We start from the raw sequence: 20,650 nt of genomic DNA on the forward strand, positions 1-20,650 counted from the left end.
TTTCTATTACTGTAGAAATAACAAAATAAACAAAAAATAAATAATTTCTTTATTGCATATAACAATAGTAATTCGTCACCTATACGAGACAAACATGAGGAATTTTTACTATACAAGATGAAAAATGATAACAAATGATCGCAATGTGGCACTGAAGGAAATTAAAAGTTTAACTTCGTGGAGAAATCTTTAAAATTGAACTACTCTGCAAGTATAATTATAAAATAAATATTTTTTTTATTTAGTTTTTGCAATTGGGAACTAAACAGTTAAACTCCAACATGCTGCATTAGCTAAAAATTTTAAACATTAAATGAAACATTTACTTGAATGCTATCCAGATCTATTTGAAATGAAGGGTGCCCGAAATTCAAGTGAAAAGAAATTTTGATAGAAAACAGAGCTTTTTGATAAATTTTAAAAAATGGGAATTTTTATTAATCATAAAATATACTGTGCAGCATATTAGGTAACGGTCACAAACAAGCTCTTTTATTGAAATCTTCAATCAACGTTTTTTATAAATCTGGCTGGATATTTTATCGGTACACCAACTGATTTATATGTTTCAAAGCATGAGTGATGATGAGCTTATTGGCATGAACTCCCCTAAAAGGCTTAAACATCAACTACCAGTTATTAAGATTTGGGTGAAAAATTCTTATCACGGGAAAATTATATGATAATACTACAGGGATAATACACTAACCTGTTCTCCTCATAACAAAACAGAATTTTAGAAATTAAAGGTTTTATTAACTACAAATGGACACTTTGGTGTTAATCTAGATGATGGAGAAACGTTTTTTAAATTCGATGTAAATACTGCAATGTAGTGTCTTTTATTTTATTAGAATAAGATAAAGTCAATGATCTTTCAACATTCCTCATTTTGTCAACAAGTATTTTCAGAAACAATGAAAATGTACAGTGAATATACAGAGTAATAGTATCCATTCTGATGTCGATGAAGTTCGGTATATATGTTATTTGTAAAACTGGACTACGGGGCCAGTGGTTGTAGGTTCGAATCCCACAACAGACATGGATGTAACTTTTTCACTCTCTCTATGCTCTATGTCTTTTCTTCTGCGTAATTGTGTGAATGTATCTTTCCAATGAAAATTACCGAGAAGAAAGAACTGAATTCAAATTGGTCAGTGTCCGATAACTCAGTCTTTTCAATGCAGGATGTTTCCTTGTTAAAAATATTATAAGAATAAATATTTACAAAAAAAACAAAATAAGCTTCTTGTCATCCGAGTGAATCGAGTGTTAAGGGATCTGGCTGTACATGAAGCTGCATCTGTGGAATAAAAGAATAACAATTTCGAACTGTCATTTCCCGTGAATACGATGATTCATCTTCGCTCTCATCTTCCTCCTCGTCGGAGCTCAAAGATGCCTCTGGAGCGTTGTAAATAATTCTACCGAAATCGGAGAAATATCGGATCACTTCCTCGGGATCATCCAGAATAGGAAGATCGCATCCACTGAGGCGATCGGAACAAACCTCGTCGAATTCTTCAGACTGCTCTTGCGTAAAGTAGTTTTTCCAATCGCCTATGATTCCTAAGAGAAAATAGTATTGGTCAAAAGTGTATAGGCGATGGCATCAATAATTTTCAAATTTATTTTCAAATTTTCATTTATATTTGATGTAACTAAATACACGAGTCATTCCCTCACTATTGAACTAAAATAATTAATAAAATATAGCTTCCCAGAAAATATATGACGATAAGCTTTTATAATCGTCATTGAACAGCCGACCCAATTTTGATTTAATGATGGGTCAACTCCGTAGCCTTGTAATTTTGAACCCAATCCAGTAGACAAGGAAACTCCTGGATCAGTACCCCCAGAGGTAGTTCCATCAAGAAGTCCTCAAGGAAGGAAAATTTCTCCCTGTACTTGATCCAGGACTTCCATTGTCTTCAGGGTTGGGTTCAAAATTACATGACTATGGAGTTGAATATTAGTAGTCGTAAGCCTGAAAAATTGGGTCGGTTGTTAAACGATGGTTATAAAATGAAATCTGTCTCTGAATAAAACCAATAAGTCGATGACAGATATTGTTTGTTTGGAGAATGAAGCGAAATTTCTAAGTTCCCTAAGCACAAGACATTAAAAAAGACAATTAAAGTACTAGGTTGTTTTCTACAAAAATCATATCACAAATTATCGACAATAAATTGTAAAAATTTCGTTATTTATATGATTAAACTGATTAACTAAAATTAATGTTTAAAATGTTCTTACTTTTTAACTTCCATTATTTTCTCAAATATTATTTTACACGAATTCTAACGTTTTGAACTTTATAGAGACAATAATATATGCGAATTAATTTAGCAGCTATTTCAATATTTACAATTTACTTTAATCTAAAATGTGTGATCGAATATCAGTAAAAATTAAGAATGAAATAGGTGAAAAAATTAAAAAAGAAAACAAATAGGCATTGTGTCTTTGAGAATATTGTTGAGTTTAAACTTTTTTAGATTTCATGTTTATTCAACTCGAAATTTTGATGTTTTGAACTCTACTTTTCAATAAGAGTTGCCGGTTTATTCCCCTAAGCAAGCCGTTCTTTTGGGGAGGAAAGAGATTTCGAAAATTTCTGATTTTTTTTCGCAATGTTTTTTATCATTTAAATCAATGCATTCACATTTTACACACAGAAGCCTCCGCAAGAAGCATTACCGTCAGTTAGTTTATTAACTTTTTTTAAACTTTTTGTTTGATCTTTACTTTGAAAATTAGCATTCTTCTTTACGTCTTTTCTTTTATTTATGCATTTGTAATTTTAAAGAAAAAATCTGAAATTCGCTTTTTTTAATAATCATAACAGAAATTGTATTTATTGGAAAATATTTAATCTCCGTGTGATTATATTTAATATTTTTGAATGAATTTATAGAGTTAAAAATACAAAAATTTTTAATGACTTTTAACGAAGTATTTCGATACTATTTATGTGAAGTATTTAAGAAGAATATATTTAAAATAATTGTAATTAAATTAAAGTAAATTTAACTGCTCAAATGCGAACTTCATTTTTATTTAAGTAAATTAAACTGCTCAAATTGTACATTGCATCTGTTACATTGCACACTCAAATCATATTGTAAATAAGCCAGTTTTATTTATTTTACAATTTTCTAATGCTTCCCCAAAACTCCGGGGCTTTAAAAACTGAGGGCTTTTTGTAGCACTAATTGCAATGAATCGAATATTCTATATTTTTAAAAAGTCCATAAAAGTTTTGATTCAAAATTATTTTGTCAAATTCTTGTAATATGTTAGAGTGAAATGGTATACATAAGACGAAGTGTGAACATTACCTTTCCTCATGAATTTAGACTGTGTCATGTCAAACAAATCACTTATTGGCAGGTTTTCACGATTCACCATTTTGTTCGTCTTCATACTCTCAAAAGAACAATGGTTGACAATCGCATCCACTTCTTCCTCTAACAAAGGTTGCTTCAGAAACTCTGAGAGCCTCCTCACCATGCCACCCAGATCCTGAGATGAACACCATGAAAAAGAAATTAATATATGATCTAATTTGTTGTAATATAATAAGGGAACGAGATATTTCGAAATCATAGTAAAAGAGAGGAGAAATGTGTGGAGACTGGGGAAATTTCATAACTTTGAGACGCCCGTAGCAACGAAGAAGGGGAGAATGTGGCAACTGGGTAAATAGACATAACCTGAGATGCTTACTTTATTTACAATAAAGAATTAGGTTTAATAATTTATTGTCATGCAGGGTGACAAACAAAGACTAAATTTAACACTTATAAGTATTTCATCCTTAACTAATTTCGCACGATGATATAGAGTGACAAAAATGCTTTACATTGTAATGTATACAAATTTTAACATTATTTTAAATCCTATAACTTTAAATAATAAATCCGAAATTTGAGTGAAACTATTCAGAAATATGAGAAGTTTTTTTTTTCCGCGAAGTGTTCGACAGATTCTATCCAAATTCTGGATTTTCACGTTGACTTAACTTAACCAGGAACACTTTATAAATTGAAAAACATTTTTTTCAAGAATTCTTTTTGGATAAATGAATTTTATAATTGTCGTCGAAAATTGTATTGATTCGTGCGAGAAGTTACGGAGATGTAACGAAATGCAGAAAAAGTATAAAATTAAGAGATTCAAACTTCTCGTCTAAACTATTGACTGCCCCTCCGGAGTTTTAGGGACAAAACTTTTAAATTACTTAAAAAGTTCAATTCCCAGATTAGAAATAAGTTTCTATGCCTTATTTTTGTCTTTTAAAATATCATTTGCCCAAATTTCTAAACGAATTCAATGTTTATGCCTAAATTATAAGTATTATTACTTAGCACATGAAAATCATAGAAATAGAACACAAGTAATTAAGGTGTTCAGTCTTTTTCATTAAATTGTCAATTAATACCCTTTTTTTATTATGCTTTTCAAATTCGACCAACATTAAATATATTACATAAAAAATAAAGACACGAAAGACAGAAACAACGTGATGGCAAAGAAGGAACTTAAATAGCAAGAAAGTTACAATTAGATCAAATGTTATTCAGTGAGATTATGTTTTTTATTTAATTATATACTTATTTATTTTTGCACAGTGTGCATCATTATTTAAGAATTGTAGGTGCTTATAATGTTTTAATTCATTTACTGCAAACACGATAAAAAATTTCCTGAAAAAAGAGATTATTAATTTCCAGGACTTGTGAAAATATTAAGTGAATTACATATCACCTACCAATGCATTTCTGTACTTAGATGTAAAAAAGTTTCAAAAACAATATTCAAAGTTTCTTACAAGTGAAACATTCTTGAAAAATGACTGATGGTTTCCATTTAGGTAGAAATAATCTCGCTAAATTGGCGACTTTGGAAGAAGAAAAAAAGATTTTAAAACTTTTTTTAATTTTGAAGTTATTTGCCCGTTCTAGAACACTTGCAGCAAGATCGTATATTTACACAGTTTAAAATAATACTTTGCCACAAGCTTTTCTTAGGCCAAAGAGCTTCGAAGAACACTAATAAACTTTATCAAAAATTTTATCTTCAGATATTCTGGAAATAAATCATTCGCCATAGCAAAATCTGAAAAATTTGCTGTGAGAACTAGATTTAAGAATGTTGGAATTGGGTACTTGCACTTTATGAAGAAGAAGACCTCCCATACCCACACATGTGACCTATGACGTCAGCGCTAACTAATATTTATCAGCAAAATGGCGTATTAAAGTTGAGCTAAGTTTCTCTACATAAGTTAGAATGTTAATTAACGATAAGTTAATTAAATAGCCGTATCGCAAATTGAATCAGTTGAAATATAATTCTTTCTCGTCCACTTCTTTTATTTAACTTAGATTTATTATTTGTTTATGTATTTTATTGTTACCATGATATATTTTTGTTTTGTGTACCTGGCAACTTCGATGCGCAATTAGTTAGTTTATGTTCCACACGGTTTTGTGCCTGTCTTTGTGTTAAGTCTCTGTGTAAATATGTAGTGGAAGAATTGTAACCTTTGAGAAAGAATCTTTGTGGAAGAATTTAGAATGTGTCACTTGACAGGCTTGGTTTACTTGAAGTAGAATGGAAAGAACAGTTGCTAACGTAAACAAATGTCACGTTTCTACAACCAATCAGGATCGAGATACCCACACTACGTCACTTGCAGGTATCCCCATTGAAGAGCATTCCGAAAGAGGACTATAAAAGTTGTGTCTGGAACTTTATCATCCATATTGAAACATATTATATGGGTATGTAATTCATCTAATATTTTCCTATAAGCCTTAGAAATTAATAACGGCACCTTATATTTAATGAATTTTAAGCAGCTCTTACTAGTTTTAGTTCTTCATAAGATAAAAAGAAAACTTTATTTGGGTTTCTCTTGCAGAATTCCCAGTAGGGGAGAACATGATCAAACCAAGATCCGTACACAACTGAAAAAGAAAGAATATCAATGAAATACTGTAAAAAATATTCTTAAAGAGCGTTATTGTTTTCAAAATTCATAAGGAATAGACTATGTAGGAAATTTCTGTCATAAATCAATTTAGAATAGGCATCTTTCTTTTATGCAACAAAATAAATTTTCATCTCGATTTAGACATTTTAACTCAACCTTAGTTACTGTTAATCCGGAACATAAAAAAGGCAGCCGGATGAAGTTAAGGAAATCCGGGGCATGTTAAGGGAAGTAGAGGCATGTTAAAGGAAGCCAAAACATAAAAAAGGCAGCCGGAACATGTTGAGGAAAACCTGAGCATCTTAAGGGAAGCAGTGGCATGTTAAAGGAAGTCAGAACATAAAAAAAGCAGTCGGAGGATCTTAAGTAAATCTGGAGCGATGTTGAGGAAAACCGGAGCATGTTAACGGAAGCAGTGGCATGTTAAAGGAAGCCGGAACATAAAAAAGACAGCCGGAGGATGTTAAGGAAATCCGGGGCATATTAAGAGAAGCCAGGACACGTTAAATGAAACCAGAACATTAAAAGAGAAGCATATTAAGAAATGTTGGGACATAAAAAGGAAAACCAGGCCATGTTAAGGGAAGACGGAACATAAAAAAGGAAGCCGGAGCATGTTAAGGGAATTCGAAACATAAAAAAGGAAGCGGGAACATGTTAAGGAAATCCTGAGCATGTTAAGGGAAATCGGAACATAAAAATGAAAGGAGAAGAATGTTAAGGAAATTTTTAGCATGTTAAGGGGAGTTGAGACATAAAAAGGGAAGCCGGAACACAAAAAAGAAAGGAGGAGCATGTTACGGAAGCTTTTAGCATGTTAAAGGAAGCCAGAACATAAAAAGGGAAGCCGAAACATTAAAAAGGAAGCCGGAACACGTTAAGGAAATCCTGAGCATGTTAAGGAAAACCGGAACACAAAAAAGAAAGGATGAGAATGTTAAGGACATTTTTAGCATGTTAAGGAAAGTCGAAACATAAAAAGGGAAGCCGGAACACAAAAAAGAAAGGAGGAGCATGTTAAGGAAATTTTTAGCATGTTAAAGGAAGTCGGAACATAAAAAGGGAAGACGAAACATTAAAAAGGATGACGGAAAACGTTAAGGAAATCCTGAGCATGTTAAGGAAAGCCGGAACACAAAAAAGAAAGAAGGAGAATGTTATGGAAATTTTTAGCATATTAAGGGAAGTCGGAACATGAAAAAAGAAATCGAAGCATGCTGAGGAAAGCCGGAGCATAAAGAGGACATCTGGAGCATGTTGAGGGAAACAGGAACACAAAGGAATATTATTTTTCCTCCAATTTTTATAACGCAATAAAAATGCTGTGCCTTCCCTTTTTAAAATGCTGTGATTCAAAAATTATTAATCCTATTGGTATTCGGAAATTAAATGTCTAGATATATTATGCTATTTTGCCTTAAATTGAAAAATAATGTTTCAGATTTTTAATGCATAAATTTTAAAATAATGATAAGGAAAAAAACAAAGTTTTGTTTGAAACTTTTTAGTAACTAATAACAATAATTTTTCACAACTCACTTAGAAATAGAAGATTTATTCAAAATAAACAAAAAAAATTGCTCCACTTAAAGAATATCTTAAAAATCATAAATTAAAAGAGCCAATTTCTTAAAATTTGTATTTTTTTTTTAAATGTCTTAGGGAAAATATGAGGACATTTTTTGTATTCCCGTTAAATGACGGAACACAAAAAATATTTAAAAAATTCGATTAAGTTCAATCAATCTTCTTTAATCAAATTTGGTCACGCTACGAAAAATAGCCTCAATAGTCGCAAAGAGGACGATAAGTACGAAAACTCGGTGATGAGTAAAGCAATAGTATAACGATAAGTAAAGCAATAAGAGAGATCTTACCATGTCCTGCCATAAAGTAAGCAAGGAACTTATCCCACGAATGTGAAGCATTACCCAGAAAAGAACTTATTTTGTGATGATGGTAATATGAAACAGCCGTGTCTTTCGGGTTTCGCATTACGTAGATAATCTGAAACACAAAAAAGTTTTGCTTTCAATTTCAGTAATACCATTATTCTTGCTTAAACTAAACCAACAAAAATTTAATGATAAAATAATGAAAAAGTTACGATACATTTATTTTACAGTATGCAGAATAAAAGTTATTAAGGTAAAGGACACACAAATAGTTAGAATATTTTTATTAGGAAAAAATAGTTAGAATATTTTTATTGCAAAAAAAAGGAACACACATTAAGAAATTGTATCCGACTTTTAGCTCTTTTAGAGATTTGATTCAATTTTCAATACTTAGCTGGCAAATTTAGTGGGAAAATTCTTATTAATTAAACTGCCTTTTTGGGCATTTCCTGTTCCCTAAAATAATATCAAAAAATTAGTGGAAAATTTACAACAAGATTAAAGTAACTATAAGAACTGCGTTCTGGTCAACGCGAAGATTTAACCGACACTTCCTTTCGAACGGAAATGTCCGGTCACACAATCTAGTACAAAAACATTACACCAGGCTATATTCTTTTACCCATAAACTAAACCGAAAGCTGTGACGTATGAAATATGCCTAGTCACATAATCTAGTACCAAAAGAACTACGTCTGACTATCTTTTTACCCATAAATTGGACCGAAAGCTGTCAGGAATGAAGTATATCCGGTCACTGCCCTATCCAAAAGCACCCCAATCGTCTAGTACAAAGGTACCACGATCGATGACTTTTTTAGCCGTAAAGTTGACCGAAAGCGTTCAGAAATGATCCGGTGATAACACTTATTGTAGTTAGTTACCTTGCATTTAGGATTTCTTAGATCTCTTGGTAACAGAGGAAGAGGTAAGTGTGTCGCCATTAACCGAGGAGAAGGTAACTTTTTCAAGAAGCGAGAATGTCCGAATGGACTGCCAACTTCAAGGTGGTGGACTCTATAAACGAGAGGCTCTTTCTTCACTTTTTCCACGTCTCCTCCCTGACAAATCAGTGAGACAATCTCCTCCGTCCATGTCGTACCTGAAACAAAGAAGCTGAAATTAAACATTTTGCTGAAATATCTTATAAATATTTAATACTAGTTTATTCAAAAACCAACATGGGGTACGTTCTGCTTCATTTTAACCGGCAAATTGTAGATGTAAGCACTATTGAAACTTGTAGAAATGGAGCTCTACAGGCAACGCTTGTATATCAAAACTAAGTTTGTCTTTTTTTTTTCTATAGCTGTTGTGGGGATTGAGTAGTTATAGACCATGTCAACCTTCATCTATGAAAAGGTACCCCACCATAGGATCGAGTTAACATGTCTTACATACTAGAGAATTGGAATTGTATATTTGTAGTGGAAGATACACTACAGTACTCCCCCACCAGAATTATCGCTGTGATGGAATTCGATGAATAGATACCACTTGTTCTTTCATTACTGTTTTGTGAGAAGTCAGGAGAGCTGTATTAAGATCACCGTACTTTTGAGTGCTAATCGTGAGAGCTGTATTAAGTTCACGGTCGTGGTCGCTCCTGTGTTGCCTTTAGCAGTCGAGTGAACATGTTGTACGAGATGGAGACTGAGTAGCAACAGCTCGAGAAGGTGGATAACGTCGCAGTCACATGTAGCAAGTCAACTGTTCAATGTGAACCATCCATCGAAGTAGGCGTGTTCAGATCGAAGTGGGCGTTACTATCAAAATAGGCGTGTTCATATCAAGTTTTCTGTCAAGGTAGGCGTTTTCCCATCAGGTCCTGGTCACCAATGTGGGGATAGTAGATATTGATAATGTCAACCTTTATCTATGAAAAGGTACCCCAACGTAGAATCGAGTTAACATGTCTTATGTACTAGAGAATTGGAATTGTATGTTTGTAGTGGTAGATACACTTACAGCTGTATTTCTGAAATTCTGTTGCCACATGAAATGTCTTTTTTGATCACATAAAGTATCTTCTTTGAGCAGTTATAAAAATATATTACTTTACGAATAATATATTTTCATAACTGTTTTGAGTTTGCGACAATTATTCATGACTGTTAGGAGAAGTTAAGCCTATCTATAGCCATTACTCTCTATTTTATTTCTGAAAACGGCACAAAACGTCAACGGGAAGAAAAGCCACAGTTTTGTGAAAACGAAAAGGGTATGTGATCTCATGTTTTTAATGTTCAGAAAATTAATTTAATGATGGTCTAATAAAATTTGCAAAATTGGAGAATGGGAAATCAGCAAGTGGACGTAATGTGGGTATCTCGATCCTGATTTGTGTAAACCAAGCCCGTCAAGTATTTATTTTCTTAAGTGACACATTCTAAATTCTTTCATTAAGATTCTTTTTCAAAAGTTTCAATTTTTTCACTATATATTTACACAGAGACTTAACACAAAGACATACATGCACGAAGCCATGGAACATAAACAAACTACGTAATTATGCATCGAAGTTGCCAGGTACACAAAACAAAAATATATCACGATAACTACAAAATGCATAAACAAATAATAAATACAAGCCAAGTATAAGAAATAGACGAGAAAGAACTATATTTCAACTAATTCTATGTGCGATACGACTTTGTATTCAATTAACTTATCGTTAACATACATTCTAACTTATTAAGTAGAGAATACGACTCAGCTTTAATGTGCCATTTTGCTGATAAAGATTAGCTTTCGCTAACGTCATAAGTTACACGCGCGAGTATGGAAGGTCTATTTCTTGAAGTGCAAGTACCCAATTAATTGATTTTCATAATTTTATTTAGGGGGAGAAATCTCACCGAATTGGCCATTATTTTTTTTAAAAAATTTAATATTTAAACTATTTGTCCGTTCTAAAACTCTTTATGACGAGATGGTTTTGCCTCAAATGAAAGGCACTTAAACTGAGATTTTTTTTATTTTTCTCTGCTTTAACTTAAACAAGAATCACCGGCGATCATTGATTTTATACAGATTTTTATAGTTTTTACATTTTACAAATTTTTTCAAGACACAATACTAATGTGGAACAAAAAATATAGGCGCTCGAATCAGAAGAATCTAATGACAGTGTTTACCTGATTTCGGGTATGTGATGATGAATACATCGTCGCGTCTAATGGGCATATCTTCGAGTCCCTCCAGTAAGTCTGCAGGTACTAGGTACCCCTGCAACAGCACCCCTTTGTATATTTGAGCCTCTGGGATTGATTGCACGTACTCAAGCTGTAATTGGTCTTTAGGTGGGTCGTCCATTGCCCGTTTCACCATCTTGTTTTTCCTCCTCTTCCAACTGGATATTAAGGACGACAACGGACTTTTGTACAAAAGTTTTATAGACAGCAGCTAAAAAAAAAGTAAGTCTGTCACTGGGCCATGAAACAGAGTGCTGTATGGAATTCAGTAATGAATTAAACTGCAATGGAGAATTTAAACAGCGAGTTCTTATTTTATTCATTTCTTTATTTAATTTTCCTTTTAAAATTACAACAAAGGCTATTGAATTAAACAATGCTTACATTCCTAGTAATGACCTACAAAAAATTGCAGAAATGCAATTTTTTGTAGGTCATTACAAGAGAGAGGAAAGAAACATTTTGGCTTATAAACTATCATGTTTGCAATTTCATACTGCTCAGGTATATTGTATAATTAACATGCATTTTTCTTTTGGTAGAGAAGTTTTAAATTGAAGATCAAAGTGAATGAAGAGTGCAATAAATTTTAATTTTGAAAACAATAATATATTTATCTGAGAAAGCTTTATTTAAGTTTTACTTTGCAAAGTTCATAGATATCAGTGAATAAAGGATCCAAGAGACAATGTCTGAGTGTTTTTGGAGAAAACACATGATCAAACTGAACTTGGCTACAAATAATCAACAAATAAACCTAAAAATTCTCTCACTAACTCCATACAAAGATAGCAGTATATATATATATATATATATATATATATATATATATATATATATATATATATATATATATATATATATATATATATATATATATATATATATATATATATATATATATATATATATATATATATATATATATATATATATATATATATATATATATATATATATATATATATATATATATATATATATATATATATATATATATATATATATATATATATATATATATATATATATATATATATATATATATATATATATATATATATATATATATATATATATATATATATATATATATATATATATATATATATATATATATATATATATATATATATATATATATATATATATATATATATATATATATATATATATATATATATATATATCCTACTTACCATACAATAGATCATTAATCAAGTAAAGTTTGATTTCACTGGAAGTTTTGCTCCTCAACCCCTTCCCAAAACTACGCCACTGAATCTGACATATTTGTGAAAAATAATGGAACGAAAAATTCCGTATACCCGGATATAGATGATTAAATTGCACTCTGCTCCTGCATTGCTGATGCAAAACATTTAACCAAGAAGAAAAATATTTTAAAAGATTCTTATCACAGAAATTTTTTTCCCTTTTTTCTGAACTTAAAATGGAAAATATTACCGTCAAGTAATAGGGTTAATTTTAGCTATTCTCTAAAAAAGAATTTTTGGCTCAAAAACAGCTCGGCATTTGAGTGAATTGTAAAAACTTTGGTTGTAATGTTGTCAAGATTTATGCAAAAGTACTTTCTTTTAGAGGCAGTTTATAAGTATGAAAACAGTTTGTAAACTGACTGATGAGCCTAACTGGTAAAGCCATAGTAATAACTGCTAAAAGCTTCGTATTAAAAGAATCGTATAATTTCTATATTTATGTTATAGAGAAATTGAGAATGCCTTGGTCACCTCTCACTAACTGGGTACGAAAGCTTTTAAATACCTAAATAAAATATTTTCTGCTACGAACAATTTGACCATGTTATTGTGTACAAATGTGTATTTGTGCTTAGCACACCCTCTATACATTATACTGTGACGCAATTAATACTTGAGTAGTAATTGTATCTGAACATTGTTTAGAAATTTAAGACGTAAGAGTTGAAATTTACCTAAAATAATTTAAATAAAAATTCCTCGTGAGCTAAGTTCATGAACTCACAATCGCAAAGCTCGGATACGACATCTGGGCAGAAGACATGTTCCATGACTTGACCTTTCCCTCTCCTTCTTTTCTCAGTTGTGTAGGAAAGTACTACGATATTTTCCCCTTTCTTAATATTTTTCGTATTTAATTGTCACAAATATTTCTTTAAAAATTTCCACAACACTTTCTTTTGGAACTATGTTCAATGTAGATTTCAGTTCCATATAGTTTCCTAACTTAAAAGTTTTTAACATATTTGAAAATCAAAATAGAAACTAACATACTTCCTTCTCCTATGACTTTTAGCGCGCTAAAGGTGAAAGCATGCGAAGTGTTGCCATAGGTAGAGAGTTCTGCTCTACGCCACCTGTTGCCCATTTTGGTCTCCAATAAAGTATCTTTATTCGAAGGAGAATCAAACTTTACTAATCAAGTTAACAAAAAGGGCCTAATTATTACTGAAAGAATGAATTTTATTCGCTGATTGAATAAGAAGTTAAACCTGGGGAATCCCCTACTTTGCTACCAGACATCTCTAAATACTTCGAGGAGGGTAATTTATTTAACAAAAACGAGTTAAAATATACAAAATATTATTGAAAATTTGAGTTTTGGGCGTAAATAAGTCGAAGAGCTTCTAAAGAAGAAGAAAAAACTTAATCAAATAAATGTCTCTTAATTGTTTTGAGAAAAAGTAGGGCTATTTATTTGTGTACTCGGTTCGTTAGCACTCTAAAAAGACTAATGAATGAATTGTTCGACTAATGACCTTAAACTACATTTTCAACGTTGATAAAAGGCTTTAGAAATAGATTTGTTTAAATTTAGTTGGTTTAAACATAAGGAAATTTACTGTTAGGCATTTAATTCACATTAGGATTTTTAGTTGTATATTCAATTTAGCTGATTTAGTTAACATTTAGTTGTTGATATTAGAACAGTTAGTTGATGAAAAGCATTAAAAATAAAACCATTTAGAAATTAATAAAAATTCCTACCTGATGGAACTTTTTTTCTGCCATTAATACTTGACTTGGTAAGCGTTGAAATCAATAAAAAAGTATTAATAATACAAAAGTACTAATATGATTGCACTCCACGAGTTGAATCTTGCCAATGTAAGCTTATCAGTTAATATGATGAGAGAGAAAAAAATGAATTACGACAAATGAAAAATAAAGACCGCCAATCTACAACGAAAGTGGCTAAATAATCAGTTCAAAAACTTTCCTACCTGGCTTATCGTGACGTTAATAAAAAATAATAAAAAATCGTCACAAAATAAAGTGATAACTGAGGTGATTACGCATATTCCGATAAAAATGAAAACACTGTGAGACTCAATCAAACCTCAATTTTAAAACGTTATAAGTTCCCATTCTGAAAACAACTTTCATAACAAATGACTCCATCCACTGACACATCAAATAAATGTTGCACTTCTTGTTAATTATAGATATAACTAGTCATTAGTCATTTTTGTTTCGTTTTAAAAATCATCAAAATAAACAATTATATACGTCAATTCGCTATAACTCGAAGTACAATAACTCGAATATTACTATAACTCGATTTTTTTATGAGGTCCCGACCCTTTTATCTTCAATTTCATGTTAATTATTCTCGATTACTCGAATTTTACTCCCTTTAACTCGATTTTATTTTTTAATCTTTTAAAGCAAGAAAAAAAACCTAGGAGCTGATATCTTGCCCCTTCCTTTGCAACACACACACAATGTCTTTCGCACTCTTCATGGAGAAGATAAAGCTGTCCCTCTTGAAGTATGTGAGCAGTGGTTAAGTGAAACGTTACCAAATTTACTTCAAGGATACAGTTAAAATGATGTTTTCAATATTGATGAAATGGGTTTATTTTTTTAATGTCTTCCAAATAAGACTATGATGTTTAATGATAAAAACTGCTCAGGGGGTAAAATGAGCAAGGAACGTTTGACTGTCCTAGTTGGAGGAAATGCGTCTGGGACAGAGAAATTGCCCTTAGTTGTTATCGGAAAAAAAGCGAAATCCCCGATGTTTCAAGAACGTATAAAACGTATCCTTTGGATTACAAGTCTAACAAAAAGTTTTGGATGATATCAGTTTTATTTGAAAACTATGTAAGAAAATTGGATCGGAAATTATTCACTAAAAAAAGAAAAGTGATACTCTTTATGGATAAATGCACAGCACATAGTGTTCAACCTAATTTGAAAGCAGTAAACTTGCAGTTTCTCCCGCCAAACACAACAGCAAAGTTGTAGCCGATGGACCAGGGTATCATAAAGTGCTTCAAACAGTCTTATCGTAAATGGCTTGTCAGAAAAATGAATAATACGCATTAATTAAATAATCCGACAATATTTTGAAAGTTCAAAGCCGAAACTAACGGTAAGTCGAACTTCCGATATGTCGAAGTTTTTCGTCAGTCCTATCTGATTCGAGTTATCGCGAATTCACTGTATATATATATATATATATATAATAAAGAAACACAAAAAAGGAAAAAGAGAAAAATAAAGAAAATCAATAAGTTCTATTTACTGCGCATAAGCTGCAAGTATATAGATCTCATAAAATAGGTTCAAAAAGTAGAGAAAACATTGAAACAATTACAGAATAATCAAATAAAGCGAAAAAGAAAATTCTTTAAGAAAAAATATTTTTTTTAAAAAATTTATAAAAATTTGGAAAAAAATATTATTTCTATTTTTCTCTCTCTTTTTTAATTATTCTGTAATTTTTTTCATGCTTACTTTTTGAACTATATATATATATATATATATATATATATATATATATATATATAAAAATTTATATATATATATATATATATATATATATATATAATTTTTTTTTTTTTTTTTTTTTTATGCGACACCATAAACTCGGTTATTTTTCCATATCGATTGGCATCACCATACTTATTCTTCTTGTTAAGTTGTCTTTAATAATTTAAGCAGTGCTAAAAAATTACTCATACCTTAAATATTTACTTAGCTAACTTGTGGTCTTAAGTAATTATTTAAGTAGTGTTAGTTATACGTTAAGTATTTATTTAAAAAAAAATTGTATTTTTATAGAAATAAAATACGATGTAATTATTTAGATTTATTTTTGATCCTCTCTAAAATGGCAGTAAAAATTTAATGCACAAACGGTGCTATGGTATCTCATACTGTCATACTAATTATTGGCCTTGCCTTTTTCAAGCAATGGGCTATATATATTGTACAATACTCAAGTTATGACTCTAGTGGTGCGCGAGGAAGTAGTACAGCATGTAATAGAGCATTGAGATAAGCTTTCTATCTTATCTCACGACTGAGATTGAAATAATTTTAATATACTTCTAATGCCTATTCCACTGAAATGACCGGAGCTCTTAATTACAGGGGCTTGATTTAATGGCTCCCGGACAGATTTTAAATTATTTTTAAAATCCCATTGACTTTAACGATCTGAATTTTTGAAAAATACATCTTCCACGTAGACAAAGCCATCGGCGACAGCTAGACAGTGAAAGAATTTCGCTAATGTATTATTTGAAACTAATTGTGTTACGAATGGAAAAGGGGTTGAAGAATTGGAATATTTAAATACTGAGCCACGATGGCTCAGGGGACGGAGCGTTCTCCTTCCAACGCGGCGAACCGGGTTTGAATCCCAGTCGATACGAATTCCGCATCCGGCTTGCACCGACCTCAGTGCTGACATAAAATATCCTCAGTGGTAGACGGATCATGGATTAGAGTCCTCTTGCCGTCAGGCTAACCGTGGGAGGTTCTCGTGGTCTTCCTCTCCATGTAACGCAAATGCGGGTTAGTTCCATCAAAAAGTCCTCCACGGTGGCGAATTTCTCCCAATACTTGATCCAGGAGTTCCCTTGTCTTCTGGATTGGGTTAAAATTTACAAGGTTACGGAGTTGAACATTGGTAGTCGTAAACTCAAAAATTGAGTCGGCTGTTCAACGATGGTTATAAAATAAAATATTTAAATACACTTGTGCTGGCTGCCATTAAAATTTTTAAGCTGTATGAAATAATTTTGAAAGGTGACCAAGCTTGTGTAAAAAAAAAAAGCGGTTTGTATTTTTTTTTAAATTCATTTGTAACAAATGAATGAATCATGGGCTTATTGTTTATGTTTTATTGGTAAAATGTTTGATAAGATTCGGTTTATAAGGTTGATAAGGCTCTTATTTTTTAAGACAGTTTAGAAAAATCAGTGGGGAGAAAAAAAGGATTCTCTATGCTTCATAACTTTTTTTTCACGCTTTAAAAGTTTAAATTCCTAAATCATACTGAGAAGAATTGTATTTTGCAGTAATTTTAATGTAGTTGATTTAATATAGCATTTAGTAACTTTTGCTGATTTCTAAATACAGTATTAAATTTGTCTACACATTTAAAGAAAACAACAACAAAAAAATTTGTTTTAGTGGTTAGGGCACTTAATTGTCATTGTGAATAATAGGGTTCAATCTCTAATGGTGGCTTAAAACTAAATCATAGTTTGTTTGTTTTTTCTTCTGCTAAAGCTTTTAAGAGTTGAATAATAATTTTTTTAGTCATATACTCTTCTGTCTGAAGATTCTAATTATTTTTAGAACAAGTCTGAAGATCTAATTCAGTTTTTTTTTCTAATTAGTTTTAGAACATTTAAATTATGCTTTCATTAGTGAACATGTTACTGTGAATGACCGAAATTAGTGGTTTTTTTCTTCCACCAGTGAATGTTGACAATCACATAGTCGTTTTGGTAAATGTCCGGAATACATACTAGGTCTAGTTAAATCCCACTGGCCGATATACATTTGCCCGGTATGCCCTGCATCAATTTTTTTTGAGGTTCAGTGCCACTTCCCGGAATACATTTAACCGCTACTCCGAACACTGATGTTTCTCCTAATCTTTCCTCAGATGACATTAAAATATCGAATGAATATAATAATATTGACGAATAAATTAATATCAAATCAGATATAACAAATATTTCCGACGTTCCTCAAAAAGACGATATCGTTGCTGACATTCACCGGTGAAAGTCGACATTCTCTTAATTTTGGTCAGTCGTGGTAACAAATACATATTGTTAAATTACTTTTTAGGGTGGAATTCCATATTAAAATGTTGTATATTTTCAATAAACGCGAAGGTCGTCATTGGCGGAGTCTCTATGGAAGAAATGTAAGGAGCTTGTGTAGAATAACATAAGCTGTTTCGGGGTTGGCGAGAAACACCGGGCAGTGATCAAAGAATGTACAAATTATTCTTTACCAAATTTATAATCAAGTTATCACTTGTAATACTGACATTAAACGCGTCTTATAATATTTTTATCACTAAAAATATTGTTGTGTTTCACCATCACAGTATCATTTGTAAATTATTATTTACCCCTTGTTAATGTTATTTTAATACATAAAAGATTATTAACAGTGAATTGGTTTTCTTTTTTATTTATTTTCCTAATCAACTTATTATTATTTTTATGCATTTCTTTCGTTCTAATAAAACGTAAAGTTGCTCTTTCGTGCTCTTTTTACATAATTTAGTTTTAAAAGTGAAGTTAAAATACAAAAAGCCCTCATAATTTAATTTTTTTGATGTTATAAAATTCTACAAGGTAAATCCTCAGACAGTTTTTGATTATTTGTGACTCGCGTTTAAATAGGTGTCTTGAAAAATTATAAATATTGTTTTATAGAAGCATCGAAATTCATAACGTTTATGATACTAGCTACAGGTGAAATAAATAGCTGATTAAATACGTAATTTTGTAAAATGCGGGTTCTCTATGGATGGTTGATCGAATGTAAAGAAAAACAAGCTTCCCAAAACCGGAAGAAATTTAGAAAACTTCCGGTGTATCCCTCCGCTTATGTTATGCTTACGAGGCGATGTGTGAACAGGCTTAATATTCTAGGAAGCTTTATTCTAGTGACTTGTGTTTAAATTTACGCGTAATTTTACCATTTATAAGAGTTTTCTGTAATTTATTAATTCTTACAGATCGTGAGCCTAAAACCAATTTAACAAAATGAATATGATAGCATAAAAAAAGTGTAAGATTTGCCATGTTTTAAAAGTTATCCATAATTTGGCTATATTTGTGTAAAATAGCACAGTTGGTAATTTTCTGGGTAGCACCATAGCAAGCTTGCTGAGTCTTCCGAACTCATTTGATGTTTGTTTCGTTGAAAATTAGATTGAAAGAACGCATTATATTGTAAACACTGAAAGCATAATAATGTTGGATGTTGCGTTTTTTTCAGCTTCCGCGTAAAAATCCGTCGGAATTAGTAAATCCAATGTCTTGCGATGAATTTTAAGCCCTAGCGCCATCTGCGCTTAGCTTTACACGATCAACCATCCTTCGACCTCGAAAAATCTACTTTGAAAAAAAGGCTAAGTGAGGTAAGCTGAATTGTCGTTAATTATGCTACGTAACAAAAATAGAGAGTTGGAGACTTCTTAAAAACTTACTGCAGCTTATCAGTAAAGTCAGACCAGCTCATTCAAACTAGGACTAAAAATGTAAAGTATGATATGCATTCAGAAACCATTCTAAAATTATGTAATCATAATTATTCTTTCAAAAATCCTTTAAAACGCTTTTGAAAACTACATTTAAGTAACTAAACTTGTAATTTTCGATACATAATGGGATTGGTAGCTCCATATTTGAGATCCATGATTAACTATGGCTCATCTGCACTCAAACGCTTTCAAATTGAATTTTTAAAAAAGGAGAAAGAATTTTACTAAATGATTATACTTGGGTCATAAAATAACTCTCTACAGATATTCTCCAAAGTACTAGTCCCGCAGTTGACTGATCGTAAAGATACGGTTCCCAGTGGAGCACCAAAGTCGAACATCACTGGCCATAATTAATAAGTGGTGGGTGACCACTCTTATGAGCCTGCGTAGGGACAGAGAATGTGCGGTATCGGTTCTCTTCAAACTGTTCTACCGTAAAGTGCTCGACTTCTTATGCATGTCTTCAGGAGTTCTAAACACTTAAAAGAAATTAATGCTCCTTGCTCGTAATTAAGAACATCAGTACAAATTAAAAAATATTTTTCTTTAATAAAATTAAAGTAAGTTAACAAAAACAAATATATTTATATAACTGACAAATTTAGATTAACTCTTTGAAGGGTTTTCAACGCTGCTATTATTCTGTGATTTTAGAGCAAAATAAAAATAGAAAAAATGTCTTGACCCACAAGCTGATTTTTTTTAATTTTAATTCTATGAAATATAACCTAAGTTTTTTTCTTCAAACTTTCCGGGTGTTCCGTAATGTTTCCTAATATGCATTTTAAATTTTTGCAAAAATATTTTATTGTGGGTTTCAAGTACTGTAAAAAAATTAATTCATGTAAAAAAATTATCAAACTTCAACGAATTTTTATGGTTGAGAAGTCGGTATATGAAATATACCGACATAAAATATACGATATATATAAAAATATATCGGTATATATATATATATATATATATATATATATATATATATATATATATATATATATATATATATATATATATATATA

General features: G+C 31.1%; 1 protein-coding gene across 1 annotated transcript; it reads right to left on the reverse strand.

Moving 5' to 3' along the window:
* Nucleotides 1-31: 31 nt before the first annotated feature.
* Nucleotides 32-14,319, reverse strand: LOC107443055 (sulfotransferase 1A3). Its single transcript, XM_016056798.5, has 7 exons — nt 14,087-14,319; nt 11,043-11,310; nt 8,790-9,007; nt 7,885-8,014; nt 5,881-5,981; nt 3,348-3,531; nt 32-1,572 (listed from the first exon to the last, which is right to left on the reverse strand). The coding sequence occupies exons 1-7, from the start codon at nt 14,108-14,110 to the stop codon at nt 1,256-1,258; spliced, it is 1,242 nt and encodes a 413-aa protein (XP_015912284.3). The 5' UTR covers nt 14,111-14,319; the 3' UTR covers nt 32-1,255.
* Nucleotides 14,320-20,650: the final 6,331 nt, after the last annotated feature.

The sequence above is a fragment of the Parasteatoda tepidariorum genome, chromosome 6 (genome assembly GCF_982258835.1).
Source record: "Parasteatoda tepidariorum strain Cologne lab strain chromosome 6, Ptep-v5.0, whole genome shotgun sequence".
NCBI lineage: Eukaryota > Metazoa > Arthropoda > Arachnida > Araneae > Theridiidae > Parasteatoda > Parasteatoda tepidariorum.

Coding starts and splice junctions, on each gene's coding strand:
- LOC107443055 (XM_016056798.5), bottom strand. CDS start 14,110: ATGGCAGAAAAAAAGTTCCATCAG. Junction 9,008..11,042: donor CATCACATACCCGAAATCAG/GTAAACACTGTC, acceptor TCTTTGTTTCAG/GTACGACATGGACGGAGGAG. Junction 3,532..5,880: donor CTTATGAAGAACTAAAACTA/GTAAGAGCTGCT, acceptor TGTTCATCTCAG/GATCTGGGTGGCATGGTGAG.